Raw genomic sequence first — 21,331 nt, 5'->3', positions numbered from 1 at the left:
CGGTATATTATTTAGAGTCGACTGCCACTTTTTTTTGTCCAAATAGATATCTTGTCTAAATCATTTTGCAACTACTATTGCTCATTTGATGACTTTACAAGACGGTAAATGACAGCATATCTGCAAACAGTCTAAGAGGTCTGCTCAGATTGTTCCCTAAACCGTTTATGTAGATTAGGAACGCTAGAGAGCCTATAACACTTCGTTGCAGAACACCACATGTTAATTCTACTTTACTCGATGACTTTCCGTCAGTTACTACTAACTATGAACTTTGTGACAGGAAATCACGAATACAGTCGCACAAGTCAGACGATATTCCATAGGTTCGCAGTTTCATTAAAAGCTGCTCGTGAGGAACGGTGTGTGGAAATCTAAAAATATGGAATCAATTTGCCACCCCCTGTCGATAGCATTCATTACTTCGTGAGAATAAAGAGCCAGTTGTGTCTCACAAGAAGGACATTTTCTGAATGCATATTAGCTATTTGTCAATAAATCGTTTTCTCCTAGGTATTTCATACTGTTCGAAAACAAAAAGTGGTTCAAATGGCTCTGAGCACTATGGGACTTAACATCTGAGGTCATCAGTCCCCTGGACGTAGAACAACTTAAATCTAAGGACATCACACACATCCATGCCCGAGGCAGGATTCGAACCTGCGACCGTAGCAGCAACGAGGTTCCGGACTAAGCGCTTAGAACCGCTCCTTCACAGCGGCCGGCTTGTTCGAAAACAGTATATGTTCCAGAATCCTACTGCAAATTGACGTTAGTGATATGAGTCTATAACTCAGCGGATTACCCTTACTTCCTGGGTATTGGTATGAACTGTGCAACTTTCCAGTCTTTGAGTACGGATCTTTCTACGAGCAAGTGGTTGCATATGATTGCTAAGTACGGAGCTATTGTATCAGCATACTCTGAAAGGAACCTCACTGGTATACAATGTGAACAAGAACCTTTGTCTTTCCTAAGTGTTTTACGCTCCTTTGCTGCACCGAAGATATTCACTTCTTAGTTACTATTGTTGGCACTTGTACTTTATTCGAATTCTGGAATATTTACTTCGCCTTCTCTTGTGAATTAATTTCGGAAAACCGCTTTTAGTAACTCTTCTTTAATGGCAGCCAGCGGCCTTGCCAGAGTGGTAACATCGGTTCCCGTCAGATGACCGAAGTTAACCGCTGTCGGACTATCCGGTCTGCCGAGCGCTGTTGGCAAGCGGGGTGCACACACCCCTTGTGAGGCAAACTGAGGAGCTGCTTGACTGAGAAGTAGCGGCTCGGGTCTCGGAAACTGGTATACGGCCGGGAGAGCGGTGTGCTGCCCACATGTCCATCCATATCCGCAAAAAAGTGACGCCTGTGTGCTGAGAATGACACGGCGGCCGTTCGGTACCTCTTGGCCTGTTCGAGAGAAGTTTAGTTTAATTTTTTTTTCTTTAGTGGCACTGTCATCAGTAACAACACCATTGCTACAATGTAGTGCATGTATTGTTTACATCTTACCACTGATGTACTTAATACGACCACAATCTCTCTGGGTTTTCTGCCAGATTTCGAGACACAGTTTCTCTTTGGAAACTATTAAAAGCACCTCGCATTGAAGTTCGTGCTGAATTTCGAGCTTCTGTAAAACTTTGCCACTCCATTTGTAGCTGCCTACTGTAGTCGAGACTTAGCCTTTCTCTGCAGTTTCACTTTACCCTATCTCCCCCCCCCCCTCCTCTCTTCCCTCCACTCCCCCCTCCCAACAGACACACACACATGGCTCAGTTTTCAAAATGATTCCTTCATGACTTACGGTGCCCTATTAACCGAACTCTTAAAAAATTTTTTTTCTTCCCAATTTAAGTGCCTTCTCATAAGTTATCGGTTAACTTTTATCATCATCATAATTCTCAAAGTTGGCTTTGTTGCCTGCACGACCGGCAATAAAGATTCATTTTGTCAACTTTCATCACGATTCCAATACTTCGTCAACCTTCAGCACACGTGATGCACTATCTGAACTAAAGTATATGGATACCCCACCTTAATGCGGGACTGACCACTAGATGTCACTGCGGATTCGCCAGTTTTAAAAGAGGCGGAGAGCATTGCGTTGTCATAGGAGAAGCTGTGGACTGTTCAGGAGATCTCAGTGACTTCGAATGTAGGCTAGACTTCAGGTGTCACCTGAGTAACAAATCTATCGAGGATGTTTCAGTCTTTCTAAAGCTGCCAAGTCGACTGTTGTTATGTGATTAAGTGAAATGCGAAGGAACAAACACAGCTAACCCAAGACCGGCCAGAAGTGTTGACGGACAGGGATCGTCTGCCATTGCGAAAGTCGGTGGTACAAAATCGCATAAAATAAACGAAAGGGCATCACTCTTGAGTTCCAAAGTGCTACTAGAAATCCAGCCAGCACAATGACTGTGCATGATGAAGTACAGTGGTCGAGCAACTCCCTATTAGCCACACATTTGTGTAGTGAGAGCTGAGTAACGCTTGGGATGGCGTAAAGAGCAACAGCACCGGGCAGTGAAGGATTGGAAGCGAGTGATTGGGAGTGGTGAATCACGTTACGGCCTGCGTTAATCCGACGAACGGGTTTGGGTTTGTCGAATTCCTGGAGAACTTTACCTGCACCCGCTGTGCAGTGCCACGAATGAAGCATAGAGGACGTTTTATTACGGAATGGGGATGTTTCTCGTGGGTAGGGTGTGGTCCCCTTATTACACTTAAGAAAACGCAAAATGCAGAGGAATATGAAGGCATTTTATTGCACTGTACATTGCGTACAGTAGAAGAACAGCTTGGAGGCTATGACTGTATCAGCATGGCAGTTCAACCCGTCGTAGCTCAGCTTGCGTGTAGAAGAGGCTTGTGGATAATAACATTCCTGTAATGAACAGGCCTACCCAGGGTCCCAACCTGAACCAAACGAAACACCTTCGGTATGAGTTACAACGCCGACTTCGCTACAAATCTCAATGTCCGGCATCACTGCCTTCTCTGTTTTCAGCTCTTGAGGAAGAATGGGTGCCATTCCTCCACAGATATTAAGACACCTCACTGAAAATGTCTCCAGCAGAGTTCAAGCCGTCATACAGGTGAAGGATACATCCCACATTAATGTCCACTAATAGGTGTCCGAGTACACTTGATCTAATAGAGTATCGGCTGAAGCAAACATTGTGTGTCGGCACTGATATTCCGAAGCAGGAAACGTTTTGGGCACATAAGTAGACTTACCAAAAATAACTAGACCGCTCACTGGCGCTGGTGTAGCGTTCCCTTATTGAATATGAAAAGAGCTGCCATTTGTAGGGCAGCGTTACTCCTAATCTTTGCAAATGACGTGCAATGTCTGATAAAACGTGATAACACGTCGCATACGCAATGTCTTAAGAAATACAAATGACTTTCGTAAAGACTCTGTATCCACGTTGGAAACAAGTGTGAGAATTGTGACGCCTCTGATTAATGTTAAAAGTAATTACAGTGACATACGCTTAACAAAGAATGTTTATCACAAGTAGTGTATCTAAACTTTAGATTTTTCGGAGAGATATAAACATTCCATGAACTACTATACAAAGGAAAGACGCCATGTTATCTTCTTCGTATCACTTATCTTTTTGATTTTGTTGCTTAGGCCGGTATTACACTATCAAATTTCTTTGTCCAATATCTTTGTCAAATATCCTTGTCAAAGAAATTTGATGGTGTAATAGGGACCTTTGTCAAATGTCGTCAAATATTTGATCAAATCTAGGGCCTCGCTGTATATTTGATCAAAGAAGTCGCTTGTCTTCTGTTCACAGCAGTGTGACATATTACCACATGGAGCGCTAGCATCGCTGCAGCGTATGCCATCTGTAGTGTTTCTATAAACATTGCCAGTAAATATAATTGGTGTGTACCGGCAACTACAAAATTAATAGAGGTGTATACAGATGATGAGGCGCTTTACAACGTGATGCACCCTGAATACAAAAATAGATTAAGAAGATTGGAGACCTGACCTAACCTAACCTGACCTAACCTAACCTAACCTAACCTAACCCTCCCCTTTGGCAAGTACTCGGAGTGTCGTAGTGAGCCTGTCTTCTGCAGATATAGCAGTTCTTGAGTGAGTATTGTGCTTTGTGATATGAAGATACACTTCACTGAGCACATACAGAAATGTTTGCTCATCCATTCTTAAGTAATTGATGTACAACTTGACGTCCTCCACTATAAGCTCACGTAACAAGTTTTGTTGAATGCTTTTATCGTATCGTCGTAAAACCCACGGCTTCCCCCAGGTACGTTTCCTTTTTTCCCCAGCTTCACTTTCGCAGGTGCACAGAGTGCAATTGTGGTACATGCAACTGCTGCAGTTAATAACAAGTTGTTGTTGTCAGCCATCTTGAAATTTGACGAAAAATATTATGACAGTGTAATACCCCTCTTTAGCGCCACGTCAAAGATCTTTGTCAAATATATTTGACGAATATTTGATCACATCTCTGATCAAATCTTTGGCGAAGAAATTTGATAGTGTAATACCAGCCTTAGCTCTTGTCCTGCGCTCGTGGCTCTTTTCACATTCAATGCAAAGACGCTTGCTTCTGTTCACGTTATTTAAATTACATGAATTTGAATTTTAAAAATTTGTTCTTTCTGTGAAACAGAAACCTTTCCCTTTCCTCACTATTTACGGGCCAATGTTTCGTACTTGTGGAACTCCTGTGGTATTTTATTTTGAGTCCAAAGATAGCTTAAAATTAGTTTCATTTCTTGTGCTCTACATTCTCAACAACCTGCATATTAAAGTTATTTATGAAGTCCAATTTTCAGTTAATATAGCACGGTTATCTTTAATTGCTGAAAATTTATCTTTGCGTAAAACCACACTAGCAGAAGCTTGCATTAACTTTGGCTTGAGCCTGAGGAAGTAAAATTTCAAAATTAACAGAATTTTCAATTTATTTCGAGTCAGCAGGAAAAATATTTAAAATCCATACCAGAGGCAATTTTTCGTAGCTATAAAATAGCCTATGTCTAAGATCTCATAATAATAATTCCTAACATCAAGATATTTTCCCTTTCATACAAAGGATATATCTGAAGTCATACAAAGGATATATCTGAAGTGAAATTTCCATTGTTAAATGTAGGTATCTTCCTGAATTTTGAAAGTGTTGCTGTTGATTCTACTCATGTTGGCAAAACACTGTAATTCTTTCTTTCTGCTAGTCAAACGTTTTGACGTGTATGTACCATCTTAGTGAGTCGTTTCATTTCTTAACCCTTTGTTTCCTGACATAAGAAAAAAATTACTTTTTAACATTTTCTTTGCAGAATTTATGCTATTGTGGCCTCAAATGACGGTAGGATTTTTTGTAAAATTTTATTTTATTTTTCACAACTTTTTTCTCACCTGGTACTCAGAAGTACCGTCAGACTCCATGGACAGAATCACAACATTCGCAGAAAAATGCTCCAATTTTTATAATTTGTACTTTATTCCAGATAAATATTAAATATTTTTACATTTGAAAATTAATTTACAGAAATATGATGTTTCTGAATTTCTTTTAAATTTCGCATAAATTTATTCTAGAGCAACTTCACAATACATAGTAACTTAGCTATACATTTTCGACAGTATATACATATCACATATTTAGTGATACCTCATGAAATTGTAGGAAACAGTTCTTTTTCTTATTGCAGCACAAATACACTTTACATGTACTACATTGTGAATGTGGTCTCGACTGAATTTTATTTTTCGCACACATTTCGCATCGTCCTCTTTTACAACTGAACACTACAAAATGGTTTCCTCGGTTGCCAAGACGTACATCCTTCGGAAGAGAAAAGTTATCCTTCCTTCTCTTTGGGGGAGTTATTTCATCTTTACAAGAGTTTCTCTTCTTGAGATTTGGCACTTGCTGTTCATTCATTAGCCCTAGTGCCACAGCACGCCTGAATTCCAGCAGTGGCAGTGCCCCATGTAAATCACTGAAAATGACGTAAGCATTGACAAAAGAAGTTTCTATTGCTCCCCAGAAGAGACGGTGCCACCATCTCTTTGATCGCTTGTCAAGACCATAAGTTGAACGTAATCTGTCTGCATGATCCACACCACCCATGTTTTTATTGTAATCACATACAATAACTGGACATGGTATAGTCATACTAGATCCATCTTTCTGTTTTCTTGTCTCTGTTCAGTGCCATGGAAGTCTGACGCAAAATACACTACTTTATTTTCCTTCCATTGAAATACTGTTAGGTCTAAAGATGACTCTCTGTGATTGGATTTAGACATTTTTCTTTAGGTAAATTCCCTGGCAAACCTATCCTGTTTGTTCTAATTGTTCCACAGGCAAATGTATTTACCGATTTCTGTGTGAGAAAAAGTGGACAGAACAACTAGTGAGAGGTAATGCATTGTTGCTACAATAAAGTGTTCGCACAACCTGACGGTACTAATAAGTCCGCCTTATATTTTCCACTTTATGTCATTCACTTGTAACGTAATGCTTCAAACTATTATAAAAAAACAAAGAAGGTAAGTACGTACAATGGAAAACTCAACGGAAGTTTCAATAAATTGCGCACAAATTCAGGCAACTCCATGGAAACAAGCACATACAATCTTCTGTTTTCACAGCAGCGCGCGAAAAACAATTTCAAGCTCTGACCGCCAGAGAGGTCTATGTATTGCACAATAACATCTATGAAACAGTAGAGCAGAGTTACTGTTACGTACCGACAGGCTCTCAGATCACGAAACTGCACCACGAGAAAATAATGAGAGTCAAAACTTACTGGTACTTTTAAGTACCGTCAGGCAACAAAGGGTTAAAATGTATTTTTGAAGAATGTGACTATCTGCCGTAGATTACGGACTGACAGCAGGTCATATTTCCTGCCATGTTGTTCACGCCTGGTCAGCTACCTGATGCATCCTCAGACTTTGTTTTCACAGCTTTCAGCTTCACTGTTGCCTTGTTTTGTCAGTTCGAAACAGAAAAAAATAAATAAATGAAAAAAGGCATCATGCGGCAGATTCAATACATGTCTGTTTCATAAAAGGAAATAAAAAACACTTGGTGTTTTCCACAGACGGCGATGGTAGAAAAAAGCCATACTTCTTAGTTTTGCAATCCAAATTGCGTAACCTTGGTATCAGTTACCTTGGCTGTGACGGCTTGTTGTCGTGATTCTTAGGCGACACAAAAGATGTGTTCCGTCTGTTTCTTGCGACACAGATTTCCCTCCATCGTCGCAGGATATCCTCTCCCATCAAGTCACCTTGACCGTTTATCCTGCGCGTCGCACAAACAAGCAGGAGCAGAAATGCCCTACCGTTCTACTGCAATAGTAACTGGAGTTTTATATAAATTGTGTAAGTGCAGGAGAATAACGTACCTTCCGTAGGTTATTTCATTATTAATACGTGTAGTGTTAAATAACGAAAACAACCCGTGCCTATAAGATGCTAATCACCAGAAAGTAACAAATTGAATGAAGTGTCAAACTATTAATAACAAAAAACACATTAGCAGACGGAAACTAGATTATTTCCTTTAAAGGTTAATGTTGCTCATCACCTTAATGACTTTATTTCTTTCCTTTATGCGAAATCTTGTTTGAGCGTTCACCCCTCTTTGGTTAGTTTTACCCGAAGCGTCATATTTGTTGTCAGTTTGTCGATTGCATTCTGAATGCTGCAGCTGTCTATCTTGATGCATTAGATAGAGTTTACCTTCCGGGACAATTGTGGCTAGGATTTTCCACAACGATGCATATAAAATAAAGTTTCTTTTTGCTCTGCATGTTGAGATTCATTGAAAGTAGTAAGACTGGTAATGCTTTCTATTTTCGTAAATATTATGAGGAAAAACGAGACGTTAATACAGAATAACGGGCACAGGAACGATGCACATTATTACACTCATATTTGACTGCGACTTTTTACTGTGTAGCAAATTATTACAATCAAATTTCTGCGAAACAAATATGATTTACTTTCTATTAGCGCCTGAAATATTTTTACAACCGCATCAGCCTGCATTTACAGCTACGGCTTGACGTATACTGGCATTTAATTATAAGACTTTTATTTTCACTTAATACAGCTCATGTTCATGCCATTAAGCTAATAGTCACTTCACATGATTTAATATCTGTTTTTGCCGGGAAGTAATGTTGCATCCTTTTGGTCTTTTATAATTTATTATTGCTTGTTGTTCACACCTCACAATCATGCGTTAGGCGAAAAATTAAAACAGGACAACATCAATGCACACCAGAAGCAAATTTGTTAGTGAATAAAAGTAAAAAGTAAATTGCGTAGCATGATATAGTAATTACAACTTAATAGTAAAAACTGTAATCATCAAATAGTTTGGTAGAACCATTACCTATCGCAGTCTCTGCGTCGAAATACATTTGAAGTGATAATTTACCAGGACTAGGCCCAGATAATTGTAATAGTTGGCATCAACATTCTTGCGTTTAAACATAAATGTTTCCCATCATCTGAAGTCACAGGAAAACCATTTACTTCCTTTAACTTTGAGATAAATAGCGTTTAGAGCTCTCCTTAATCCTTAGCTAGCGTTATACTGTTACATGCTTAGCAGTCTCTCATGCTGCACGTGTTATATAGACTTATAATGTCAGATGAAATCGACTTCGTTGTTTTTTGTTGCAGGGCCAGCCAGGCACATCACCCACTGCTGATGCTCCGTTTTTGACTCGATGTGGTGAATCAACATCTCATTCACAGTAGAAAATTAGTGCCAAAAAGTCAGTTAATTTATAGTAACAACGATACAAATTTTGCTGAGAAAATAATTTTTTCTTCTGCCTTAGGCAACCATCAAAAATGTGTTCAAATGGTGCAAATGGCTCTGAGCACTATGGGACTTAACATCTCAGGTCATCAGTCCCCTAGGACTTAGAACTATTTAAACCTAACTAACCTAAGGACAATACACACATCCATGCCCGAGGCAGGATTCGAACCTGCGACCGTTGCGGTCGCGCGGTTCCAGACTGAAGCGCCTAGAACCGCTCGGCCACCAGAGGCCGGCTCAAAACTGTTTACGTTTCATTTAGATAATAGTGCACTCTCTCCTGAAAAGTCTATGACGTCGTCTGTTACTTACAAATTTAATAATCCATAGTCCATTATTATATATGTACACAGTCTTAAGGATGTCAGGCATACTTTTTTCAGTTTTTAGATTCACCTTCAAGAAAGCGGAGAATACGTTGAAATTCAACAATCTGTATTTTCAAGGGCAGGACTCTGTATAAACATTTACTAACACAGAATGATTTTCCATTGATGACAAGGATCCAAAACAGACTGTTACTATGTCACAATATACCGATTTTCGCTTTTTAATGACATAAACACAGCTCGTGTACTTTAAAAGTTTTATGAACAGAAGTATTCCACTGATCAAGTTCACAATTGACACTTGTTACTGCACAACACGTGCTAACACCATGTTTCTGCCCGACCAAGAACTTTTGACCATTCTACTGAAAACAAAATCTAATAGTTTCTATGAAACTGTAAGTGCACTCAACGATCCATTCCAATAGTATGTGACAGTGTTTAAGAGAAGTATTACATGTATCAGTCGGCAATGCGCCGATCACTAATGACTGAATTGTAGAAATCTGAAAGAAAGAGGTTCTTGTGAATTTACTGTGTCAGCTACTGATTTGAACACACTCTTCGCAACTGCAACGTTCTGAACTCCTTATAGCTACAAAGATTACCAGATGTCGACTCGCAGACAGAATCTGGATTCAAATACGCTACACCCTCGAAGTGACCTCTGAATTCAAATCCTGCTACTGTCAGCGATTAATGTGTTTAGAAACGGCCAGCGTTTCCTGTGGGTGTACCAGAGGTGGGTGAGATTTTCACGAAGAGTGATGAAAAACGATCCAACGTTTCTCGTCTCTATGGGCCCCGACTGCTGTAAACATCTTCAGTGTGAAGGCCACAAGAATCTCCCAGCTCATTTATAATACCTAAAGCTAAGTAAAAAATACGAGAGATAACGTAATGTAACATTAGAATTAACCCTCTTTCCATAAATTGTATTCCGCCTCAGTCTGCTCGTGTACTAGCCGTTATAGGCAACTGAAAAGAATTGAGTGGACTACTTTTACATTTATTTACCTACATCTGCGGTCCGTCATGCTGTTAACTTAACGGACGGCTTTTTATACATTACATTATGAAATAAGTCACATGCTAAAATAAAAATACGTTTCCATTGCAACTCCTCATCAACTGCTGGTTTCTTCTTTAAGCTAATTATTACTAATTTAGCCATTAGAATTACCATACCTTCCATCTAATATTGGAGAAATAACTAATACTAATAACCAAGAACTATAACAGTAACAAGTGAGAGAGAGGTAGGAAACAGAAAGAAGAGTAGAAATTAATAGGAAACAGATATTTTTAATTGTAATACAAATACGTGATGGAGGCGACAAGCACTTGACAGCATTTTTTTTTAAGTAGTGTTCAGTAGTTTCATGGGTTAGTGTACTCTACGTCCAGTTTCCTGGATGTAAGAGCCTTGTGGATCTGAAAGACATTCAATTGTGTACTGCGGTATTTCTCATTTCACTACGTGGTTGGTATGAGAGATACTAAAGATCCAGTCTCCCTTTTAGACTCGACTTTGTATCCGAAAACAAATTGGCTTCCGAAATTAAGACAAGCTAACGATCCACTAAAATTTTTCCCCTCATTCTTATCGAGCCAGCCCCCTTTCCTATGGCGGCACGTCACATCCTTCTGTCCCTGGCACGCAATAGCTTGTGTTCGTGTTTTGTCAGTCTGGTGAAGACTGAAGCCACTACATTCAAGACATAAATTTTCTGCTCATTGCGCACTGCATCGTAGATAGGAAAGCTCTGAAGCTGCAGTGTCCCTTCTGCCGTCAAGCACTTACAAACTGGACAGCAGAGATGGATTACTCTGTTCCTTGATTCTATGTAGATAATCTGGCTATGAAGCACGTCCTGTCGAAAGTGTGTGACGTAGGCGACTGGTAAACCTGACACGTTTGGAGTCTCTCCCTGACCTACGAGGAAAAGCAATATGTCCATCTCCCAATGTCAGAAGAGTCCTATCCACCCCGCCACAAATTCATAGTGCGCTCTCTGATAGAGATGCTACTATCTTCGTGAGTTCAAAGTATTTCATCTATTTAACGTCGTCTATTTCTACTGACCCAGGAGACAGAAGCTTCCTCTCTCACACAAAAATCAGGGGACAGGACTCCAAAAATGTCAGCTGACGTGTTAAATGCACCTGAGCAACGCAGGAGAAATGCATGCTACAGCTGTCCCACAGGCAGTTTCTCAAAAAATTGTTCAAATGGCTCTGAGCACTATGGAACTCAACATCTGAGGCCATCAGTCCCCTAGACGTAGAACTGCTTAAACCTAACTAGCCTAAGGACATCACACACATCCATGCCCGAGGCAGGATTCCAACCTGAGACCGTAGTAGCAGCGCGGTTCCGGACTGAAGGGCCTAGAGTCGCTCGGCCACAGCGGCCGGTGCAGTTTCTCTGTGGCCACTTTGTCTCTGTGCTCATGCACTAGCACCATAACTCACTACAGTCGCTAGTGTTGCCTTATGATAAAGATGAAAATTTTTTAGAGGTAGACCGAATCTTCGTTGAGTAATTTTGTTCAAAATGTTCAAATGTGTGTGAAATCTTATGGGACTTAACTGCTAAGGTCATCAGTCCCTAAGCCTACACACTACTTAACCTAAATTATCCTAAGGACAAACACACACACACCCATGCCCGAGGGAGGATTCGAACCTCCGTCGGGATCAGCCGCACAGTCCATGACTGCAGTGCCTCAGACCGCTAGGCTAATCCCACGCGGCAGTAATTTTGTTCATAATTGTTTGACTTTTAGAGCATGCTGCATTTACATGGATATGAAAATATAGTATCTCATAAAAGGGCACCCAATAAATTTACAGATGGAACTTTTGCGTACCGGCAGGTAATTAATTCCGATTACAGAACTTTGGTTTTAAATTTGTCTGTCTTTTAACATTATACAGATTGACTTCTGAGGTGCGGTGGAAAGTTTATTTACTCTGCACCTTCCCTGCAGCGTGACCAGCATAACTTTTACAGTTCTTTCTAGATGTAGTCTGTTGTTCCTTTGGACTAGTAGCAAGAGCTGCGGGTTCTTCCCGTAGGCTATTCAACAGCGGCTCGAGGCTAAGGTACCAAGATGTAGGCCCAAGCACTGAGCCCTGAGGTAGTCTTTGGGATTATTCTCTTTGGGATTCAATAGGGTAACTTCTCCATGCACACAGTTGTCTAGAAGATGTTTATAACTTACTGCGAGTCAGTTAATATGAGCCAACGAAGTGGCACAGGGATAATACCCACTGGAATTGCATTGTCAAGACGGCGCTGCAAATTGCCACCTGGCTACCCCAGTCAGATTTGCCCGACTTTCCCTATAGAGTTCGAGACAAATTCGGGGACGGTACTGTTGAATGTCAGTTACCTTTCTTCCCTCAAATAATTGCTTGGGAAGAGTACAATGATTATTTTGATCAGATTTATCACGGTAGTTGTAGGAATGGTTGTGCGTGTGTATTGGGGGGGGGGGGGGGGGGGAAGCAGAGGGATCTCAAAAATTAATTACGTATACCAGACAAACTGAGGCCTACCTAGGAGTGTGCACTCCTCAGGATTTGCTTCCAGGAGCTGGGCTGCAGCTTAAATAAGGGAGACAAAATCGGTCCTGTCGATGATGAAGTCATTTGCGGCTGAGCTACTGCTTGTATAGAACAAAGATACGGAAAAATATCAAGACAGCTGTTTTCAAATCAGGCGTCCCGCCATTTGCCTTACGCAGTTTTGTGGTACGATATAAAGATTAAATCTGGATGGCCGGACAGCAATATTCTGCCGTCCTCAGAAATCCAAGTCCATTGCCTCCAGCACTATGAGACCTCGTTCAGTCGATTAACGAGACAGTTTGATGGAACTGTGTAGTCATAAATAGTAAACGAGTGTTCAAGAAGGAAGTTTTGCTTATTTTTGGTATATTTTACTTGTCAGTTACCCTGCTTTAGCAAAGAAATAATTAAAAGTTTTACGGCCATTTTTTACTTCCTACTTGCGCAGGAAAGTACCTAACACGAGATGTACCCGTAAATAGAGGAACAGACTCAAAATGGTCGAAGTGTCTCAGGCTTTCAACCCAATTTTAACAAATTGTTTCCATTAATTTCTCTCAAATATAATTTGCAATTACAAGTTTCCTGCAAAACATCTGTTCTCTGTTAATTATAAAATCAATAATGCTGAGTGCAACTGTCGTTTTGCATTTACATCATAAAAGCCAGACCAGCTGGGAGGCTGATCTCACTGTCCGTCGCACTTCCTCCTCTTATCTACAGGTAAGATGTAATTATTATGAACAGAGAACCAAATTATTATCTTCCTAAATTGGCTGTGGAAGATATAATACACTGTTATCCATTCAAGTGCAGCACCATTTAGACGAAATTCCGCAAATAACAACTGAGATAATGTACAGTACAAGCTTGGATATGCAAATGATTAGCATTTCAGCGCAATGAAACCAAACATGTCGGTGAGACACATTATTAGCGTTTTAGGGCACTAAACGACGAGGGCATCATCGGTCTTGGATGACAAGAATGGTGAAAATCTACTAAAGAATAACAATGAATTTTAAAACAAAATTGTTTGTTGATACAAGAATGTAAAATACAACAATGACATCAGGGAATTCGTATAAGATTATCCACAAAATTCAGATAGAACACAGCAAATCAACTAGATATAATCAAGTATAATATACCAATAAAGACAAATTTAAATGTAGGCCAGATTACTGTGGCTGGACTGGATGACTACTTAGTAATAATAGGTGACAAACTCACATCGTGATACACTGATATCGTCGCACTCCTAATACTTTGTAAAGGGTCTTGACGTGACACAGAACCATAATACACGAACCAAGCCAGCAATTAAGATAGAGGACAGGTCTTGTACGAGACTCAGGCCTGCCCTCACGTCGTGATATAAAAAACACTCAATTAAAGTATGTCACACTGACAGCTGTGTCCTAAACCACGTAGGAGTAAAGCCTTCTGCAGTCTGTATAAGGGAAGATGACACCGTGGGATTCTCTCATACATATCACATTTGATTGTTTGTCTTTGTGATAATCGTGTTATACCTTGTGTAAGAAGTTAACGAGGAGCTCAGAGTGAAACTTAACTGAAATACTCGAGCATCCTAAGTACCTCGCTGTCACCCTTGACCGCATCCTTCCATACAGAAAACGTCTTGAAGTACCGCTACCTAGATAAAAAAACTCGTAACAGTATTATTCAAAAATTATGTGGAATGACATGGGAAGCTTCAGCAGATTCTTTGCGCACATCATCCATTGCGCTGGTCTTCTCTGCAGCCGAGTATTGTGCTCCGGTGTGGCTAAACAGCTGCCACAACAAGCTGATCGACTTTCGCTGAACCACACTACTCGGTTAATAACTGGGGCAATCCACCAACAACGATTTATTGGCTTTATCTGCTGAGCAACATCTATCCACCCCCAATCCACAGAAGCGAGGAAATACCGCAAGCTACAGGAGACCCTGGAATTACCCATACAGAAGGACATACCAAGTTTATGACGAAATAGACTCCGTTCAAGAAACCCACCGTTACGGCAAGCAGAACAGCGAGAAGCCGGTAATACCGGGGTAACAAACCTGTGGGACCAGAGCTGTCAACTTACTGAAAATCCTGAAGAGCGTGAGTGGTTCCGAAAGTATAACAGTGATACTGCTGGCACAGAATTCAACAGGTTCAAAATGGTTCAAATGGCTCTGAGCAGCATGCGACTCAACATCTCACGTCATCAGCCCCCTAGAACTTAGAACTACTTAAACCTAACTAATCTAAGGACATCACACACATCCATGCCCGAGGCAGGATTCGAACCTGCGACCGTAGCAGTTGCGCGGTTCCAGACTGAAGCGCCTAGAACCGCTCGACCACACCGACCGGCAATTCGACAGGAAACTGTGGGTCAAACTGAACAGAGCTCGTATTGGGCATGGACGATGCGCAGACTATCTTTACAAATGGGGTCCTACAGAGTCTCCGGTATGTGGGGCTCCGAATCAGACAATCAACCACATTAGAGATAAATGCCCCTTGCGTTCCTACCAGGGGAGTTGGAGCGAGCTCATGAAAGCTGATGATGCGGCTCTTATAAGGATTAGGAACCTTGATACTGACATTTAGTTGGTTTTATCTGTAGTTTTGTATTTTCACATTCCTGGTACGCATAGTATTACTAATGTTATATGCCTGTAATTTTAAACTACATATGAGCCATACGAATAAATAAATAAACCTCGTGTGAGAAGGAGAAACATCTAGGAACTGGTGTCGGAACTGAGCAGCAGCGGGGTCGTGGTCTATTGATACTGTGGATTATCATTATATTGCTACTCGCAATGATCGGTATCCCATGACTGTCATGGGAATATGGAAACGATAGGTTCACGTGGGTCATACTCTACGCCATGCAGGATTTCAACGACCCCAAGAGACTAGCGCCTGAGAGGGCAGGTAACAGTTTGCTCGGATATGCAGAATCGTACAGCTAAATCATGTACCTTGAGACAGGACGTGGGCTTGTTTGCAGAGATAAAAGTGTTCCTACTACCAGTGCGTCGATGTCTACAGCACCACAGACAGTCGTCGCGGTGACCTATGTCACGGCTTCCCTTGGCGCGCCGGCAGCGAGAGGCGTGCTGACATCCGGACGCCCAGCGATAGCACTGGATACGGGACCGACGCTACGTTTCTTTCCAGACGAGTTACGAACTGCATACAGCATCACGATGGACGTATCCCTACGTGGAGATCAGAGGAGAAGGACTTAAGGACTTTGCCAAACTGCACTCGTCATAGTCATACAGGTCTGCCATCTGGCGTTATGGTATTAGGTGCCTTGGGTAAGAACACACAATCACCTCACGTTCACGTAGTTGGCAAGTTAAACGGCTGAAGCTACAAGTATTACGTGTGAAAGCCGATAGCTGTGTCCTGTCTTTGAGATTCCCGTGAAGTTATTAGTCAACAAGATAGCATGTTGCCTGTGCTACCCTGATGGGTTGGCAAGAGAATGACAGACCACTACTCGTCATCCACTACTATGGGTAAGCTCTGCCAATGATTTGCTGTAGTTTGGAATAATGCACGCTAATCTTTCATCCAAGCTCGATTTGATACCCAGCCGAGTGACGGCCGTTGCTCGTGCTAGAAATGGCAACAGTGTGTACTAAATAACACAAATGAGCACCTCATCGATAGGACAAATTCCTATTTTCCCTCTCTTATTTGATCTGCAGCCTATCTCCAGCAGAAAGCAAATCCGAAGTAATCCACAACCTTCCACATGATTTGGTTGGTCTTAATTTGTCTGGTATACATCATTTTATGCTCCCCCCCCCCCCCCCCCAATGGCATATTCCATGTAAAACACAACCAGATTTCTCTGCTCAAGCCATCAGTGGAATGAAGGAAGCTAGCTGGTCGTCTCCTTTTTCAAGACGACCACCCCGGAATATTCCTTAGATGATTTACAGAAATCACTGATGATCTGATTCTGGATAGCCAGACAGAGATTTGAACCATCGCCTAGTCGAATGTGAGTCAAGTCTGATTACCGTGCCATTCTGTTGATCCATTGTTAACTGTAGACACAATTCCAAATGTCTTGAGAATACTAAGGGCATAGAGAGGTTACTCCCAACGATAATCTGACAAAAATAGTAACCAAAGACTACCTCAGGGATCAGTCATTGGGCTTGTATTTTGAGACATTAAGTTCGAAACACTTTAGAATAACCTACAGGTGAAAACCTGAAGCTTTGGGCATAAATGCGTATGTTGATGATCTCTTCTTACTGCCCAAAAATTGCCTATAAATTTAGTCATGCATTATTCATACTATCTTGTATACGGACAATAAGTACTGTTTCTTGATGAAAGAAATTTCCGACTTCAAAATGGAGCACTGAGATAAAACCATGACGACAGATGAAAATCTGTGCCGGACCGTACTCAAACCCGGATTTCCCGCTTTACCGAGATGCCGCCTTACCAATTTCGGCTATCCGTGCACGTCCCCGTTCCCACCCAATCTCCTTTTGCCTCATATCCGAAAGAGCAAACATAGATGTCTGAAAGAACAGACGATATATCTATATAAAGCATTGTGTTCGTACATAAGTCCGAAGCGTTTTTGTTTTGCATGTTGGTATTCCGGTTGCTATGGGCTTATTTATCGATTGTCGTTTTTTATTTGTAGCTCACTGTTGCTATTTGAGTTTACATGTTGTCAGTTGGTCATTTAGAACAGTGAGTGGAGCTGTGGACGCTAGAAAATGGAGTGCCAAGTGGAGAAATCGAAACATTTCCGACAAATTCTGCTGTTTTAATTAAATAAAGGGGTTACAGCAGCAGCGCAGGCAGCTAGAAACATTTGCGTGTATGGGGATAATGCAGCTGGACAGGAAACGGCCAAAAAAATTGTTTTCTCCTTTTAAGGAGAATCGTTTTGACATTAGTGACTCCACGTTGAGGAAGACGTTTGGGGGCAGATGAAGATCGTTTAAATGTATTAATCCAGAACGATCCTCGTAACTGTACACGAGAACTGGTAAATATGATGTGATTATTTCAGCAACATGCTACATTTTCTTGCAGTCGGATGTGTCGTACCATCGCATGCACTAAGCCCAAATCACAAAAATCAACAGGTAGCCATATGTGCATCACTGCATACTCGTCATCAATTGATTCGTGAACAACAAAAAGGTTCAAATGGCTCTGAGCACTATGGGACTTAACTTCTGAGGTCATCAGTCCCCTAGAACTTAGAAGTACTGAAGCCTAACTAACCTAAGGACATCACACGCATCCATTGCCGAGGCAGGACTCGAACCTGCGACCGTAGCATCAGCGCAGTTCCGGACTGAAGCGCCTAGAACCGCTCGGCCACAACGGCCGGCTCACTTTATTCACCTGATCTTGCGCCCTCAGATATTCACCTTTTCCGCTCTCTATCGAACAACCTTTAACTTCCTTTCCCCATGAGAAAACGTTCTGAACATGGCTCGACGAGTTCTTCGCCTCAGAATTATGTGACTTTTACAGTCGCGAAATCGGAAAATTACTCCAGCGTCGGCACACTGAAGAGAATATATTATTGATGACTATTTTCTCTGTCATGTGTATCCACTGTGTTTATTAAACTTACGATCCGCCTCGATAGCTGAGTGGTCAGCGTGGTGGATTGCCGTCATACAGGTCCGGGTTCGATTCCCGGCTGGGTCGGGGATTTTCTCCGCTCAAGGACTGTGTGTTGTGTTGTCTTCATCATCATTTCATCCGCATCCGGCGCGCAGGTCGCCGAATGTGGCGTCGAATGTAATAAGACCTGCACCAAGGCGACCGGACCTGCCACGTAAGGGGCCTCCCGGCCAATGACGTCAAGCGCTCATTTCATATCCGTTAAACTTACGGAGAAACGCTACCAACCTATGCACCAATCAAACAGAGTTCCGTTCTTTGCTTACCTTTGCGACGTTCCAGTTTTACACTCCTGGAAATTGAAATAAGAACACCGTGAATTCATTGTCCCAGGAAGGGGAAACTTTATTGACACATTGCTGGGGTCAGATACATCACATGATCACACTGACAGAACCACAGGCACATAGACACAGGCAACAGAGCATGCACAATGTCGGCACTAGTACAGTGTATATCCACCTTTCGCAGCAATGCAAGCTGCTATTCTCCCATGGAGACGATCGTAGAGATGCTGGATGTAGTCCTGTGGAACGGCTTGCCATGCCATTTCCACCTGGCGCCTCAGTTGGACCAGCGTTCGTGCTGGACGTGCAGACCGCGTGAGACGACGCTTCATCCAGTCCCAAACATGCTCAATGGGGGACAGATCCGGAGATCTTGCTGGCCAGGGTAGTTGACTTACACCTTCTAGAGCACGTTGGGTGGCACGGGATACATGCGGACGTGCATTGTCCTGTTGGAACAGCAAGTTCCCTTGCCGGTCTAGGAATGGTAGAACGATGGGTTCGATGACGGTTTGGATGTACCGTGCACTATTCAGTGTCCCCTCGACGATCACCAGTGGTGTACGGCCAGTGTAGGAGATCGCTCCCCACACCATGATGCCGGGTGTTGGCCCTGTGTGCCTCGGTCGTATGCAGTCCTGATTGTGGCGCTCACCTGCACGGCGCCAAACACGCATACGACCATCATTGGCACCAAGGCAGAAGCGACTCTCATCGCTGAAGACGACACGTCTCCATTCGTCCCTCCATTCACGCCTGTCACGACACCACTGGAGGCGGGCTGCACGATGTTGGGGCACGATGTTGGGGCGTGAGCGGAAGACGGCCTAACGGTGTGCGGGACCGTAGCCCAGCTTCATGGAGACGGTTGCGAATGGTCCTCGCCGATACCCCAGGAGCAACAGTGTCCCTAATTTGCTGGGAAGTGGCGGTGCGGTCCCCTACGGCACTGCGTAGGATCCTACGGTCTTGGCGTGCATCCGTGCGTCGCTGCGGTCCGGTCCCAGGTCGACGGGCACGTGCACCTTCCGCCGACCACTGGCGACAACATCGATGTACTGTGGAGACCTCACGCCCCACGTGTTGAGCAATTCGGCGGTACGTCCACCCGGCCTCCCGCATGCCCACTATACGCCCTCGCTCAAAGTCCGTCAACTGCACATACGGTTCACGTCCACGCTGTCGCGGCATGCTACCAGTGTTAAAGACTGCGATGGAGCTCCGTATGCCACGGCAAACTGGCTGACACTGACGGCGGCGGTGCACAAATGCTGCGCAGCTAGCGCCATTCGACAGCCAACACCGCGGTTCCTGGTGTGTCCGCTGTGCCGTGCGTGTGATCATTGCTTGTACAGCCCTCTCTTAGTGTCCGGAGCAAGTATGGTGGGTCTCACACACCGGTGTCAATGTGTTCTTTTTTCCATTTCCAGGAGTGTAGTTAGGTTAGGTTAGGTTAGTGTTGTTTAACGTCCCGTCGACAACGAGGTCATTAGAGACGGAGCGCAAGCTCGGGTTAGGGAAGGATGGGGAAGGAAATCGGCCGTGCCCTTTCAAATGAACCATCCCGGCATTTGCCTGAAACGATTTAGGGAAATCACGGAAAACCTAAATCAGGATGGCTGGAGACGGGATTGAACCGTCGTCCTCCCGAATGCGAGTCCAGTGTGCTAACCACTGCGCCACCTCGCTCGGTCCCAGTTTTAGTAGCCAGCTGTGTACCATCGGGAAATAACGAATGTTTGCTCTCAGAGACCTTTGGACTACCCCCCTTCGCGTTTCAAGAGACTGAAACGGGTCAGAGCTAGAGCAGATGTCCACTTGATTATTAGCGAGGAACTGAAAAAGTGTCGCAGGCTCTGGCACGCAGCTGTGAGAGACTGGTTACTTACGTACGAGAGCTCCGCGTGGAGATTGCGCACAGTGTAACACATCGGCCAGCACGTGCGCACCGTGTTGCTGAAGGGGGCACTCCAGCCAGAGGTATGGCGACAGTTATGGGCAGCCGCCGCGGCGCGTGGCTCGCTGACTTGTACTCACTTCTGTTTGCGTCTGCGGCAAAGTGCGACACGAGACACAAGGCCGAGGACGGCGAGTGCAGGCTGCAGGAGGAAGGGAGGCAGTGAGGTGTGTGCCAGAGGAACACACGAGCCCTTGGAAAAAGTCGAAGGACTGGGAAACGTCACCACACTAAGTACAAAGAGAGAAACTCACGTTCGATTATTTGCCATCTAGGCCCTTCTTGGGCCCGTATTTCTAGAGTATATCAGAAGCGACAACATGTTCCAGCTGGACTGTTATTGGATTTATTTATATCAGAATTGCAGTTTCGGCATCTATCATTCTCACATGAGAACTCAACATAATGTGAGGAAATAAACACGCTTTACTGCTAAGAGAATGTCTCGATCTACATCTACATCTATATCTACATGAATACTCTGCAAATCATACTTAAGTGCTTGGCAGAGGTTTCGTCGAACCACCTTCACAATAAATTAACTTCTTATACCTGGGATTCACAGTCATGTAGAACTTTATAAAAGACATCATATTTACGCCAGTGACTGTAACACTGTATTTACTTCACGATTGTAGT

At 43.0% G+C, this 21,331-nt stretch overlaps 1 protein-coding gene across 1 annotated transcript in view; it reads left to right on the top strand.

Annotated features, from left to right (window-relative positions):
* LOC126252253 (golgin subfamily A member 6-like protein 22) overlaps positions 1–20,858 on the top strand; it is a 100,534-nt gene extending 79,676 nt beyond the window's left edge. The window contains exon 2 of the mRNA XM_049953127.1: positions 20,565–20,858. Within this exon, the coding sequence (XP_049809084.1) occupies positions 20,565–20,858 (294 nt within the window). The remainder of the gene's footprint in view (positions 1–20,564) is intronic.
* Positions 20,859–21,331: the final 473 nt, after the last annotated feature.

Source organism: Schistocerca nitens, chromosome 4 (assembly GCF_023898315.1).
Source record: "Schistocerca nitens isolate TAMUIC-IGC-003100 chromosome 4, iqSchNite1.1, whole genome shotgun sequence".
NCBI classification, from domain to species: Eukaryota; Metazoa; Arthropoda; class Insecta; order Orthoptera; family Acrididae; genus Schistocerca; species Schistocerca nitens.
This window is presented reverse-complemented; position numbering and strand designations above follow the sequence as displayed.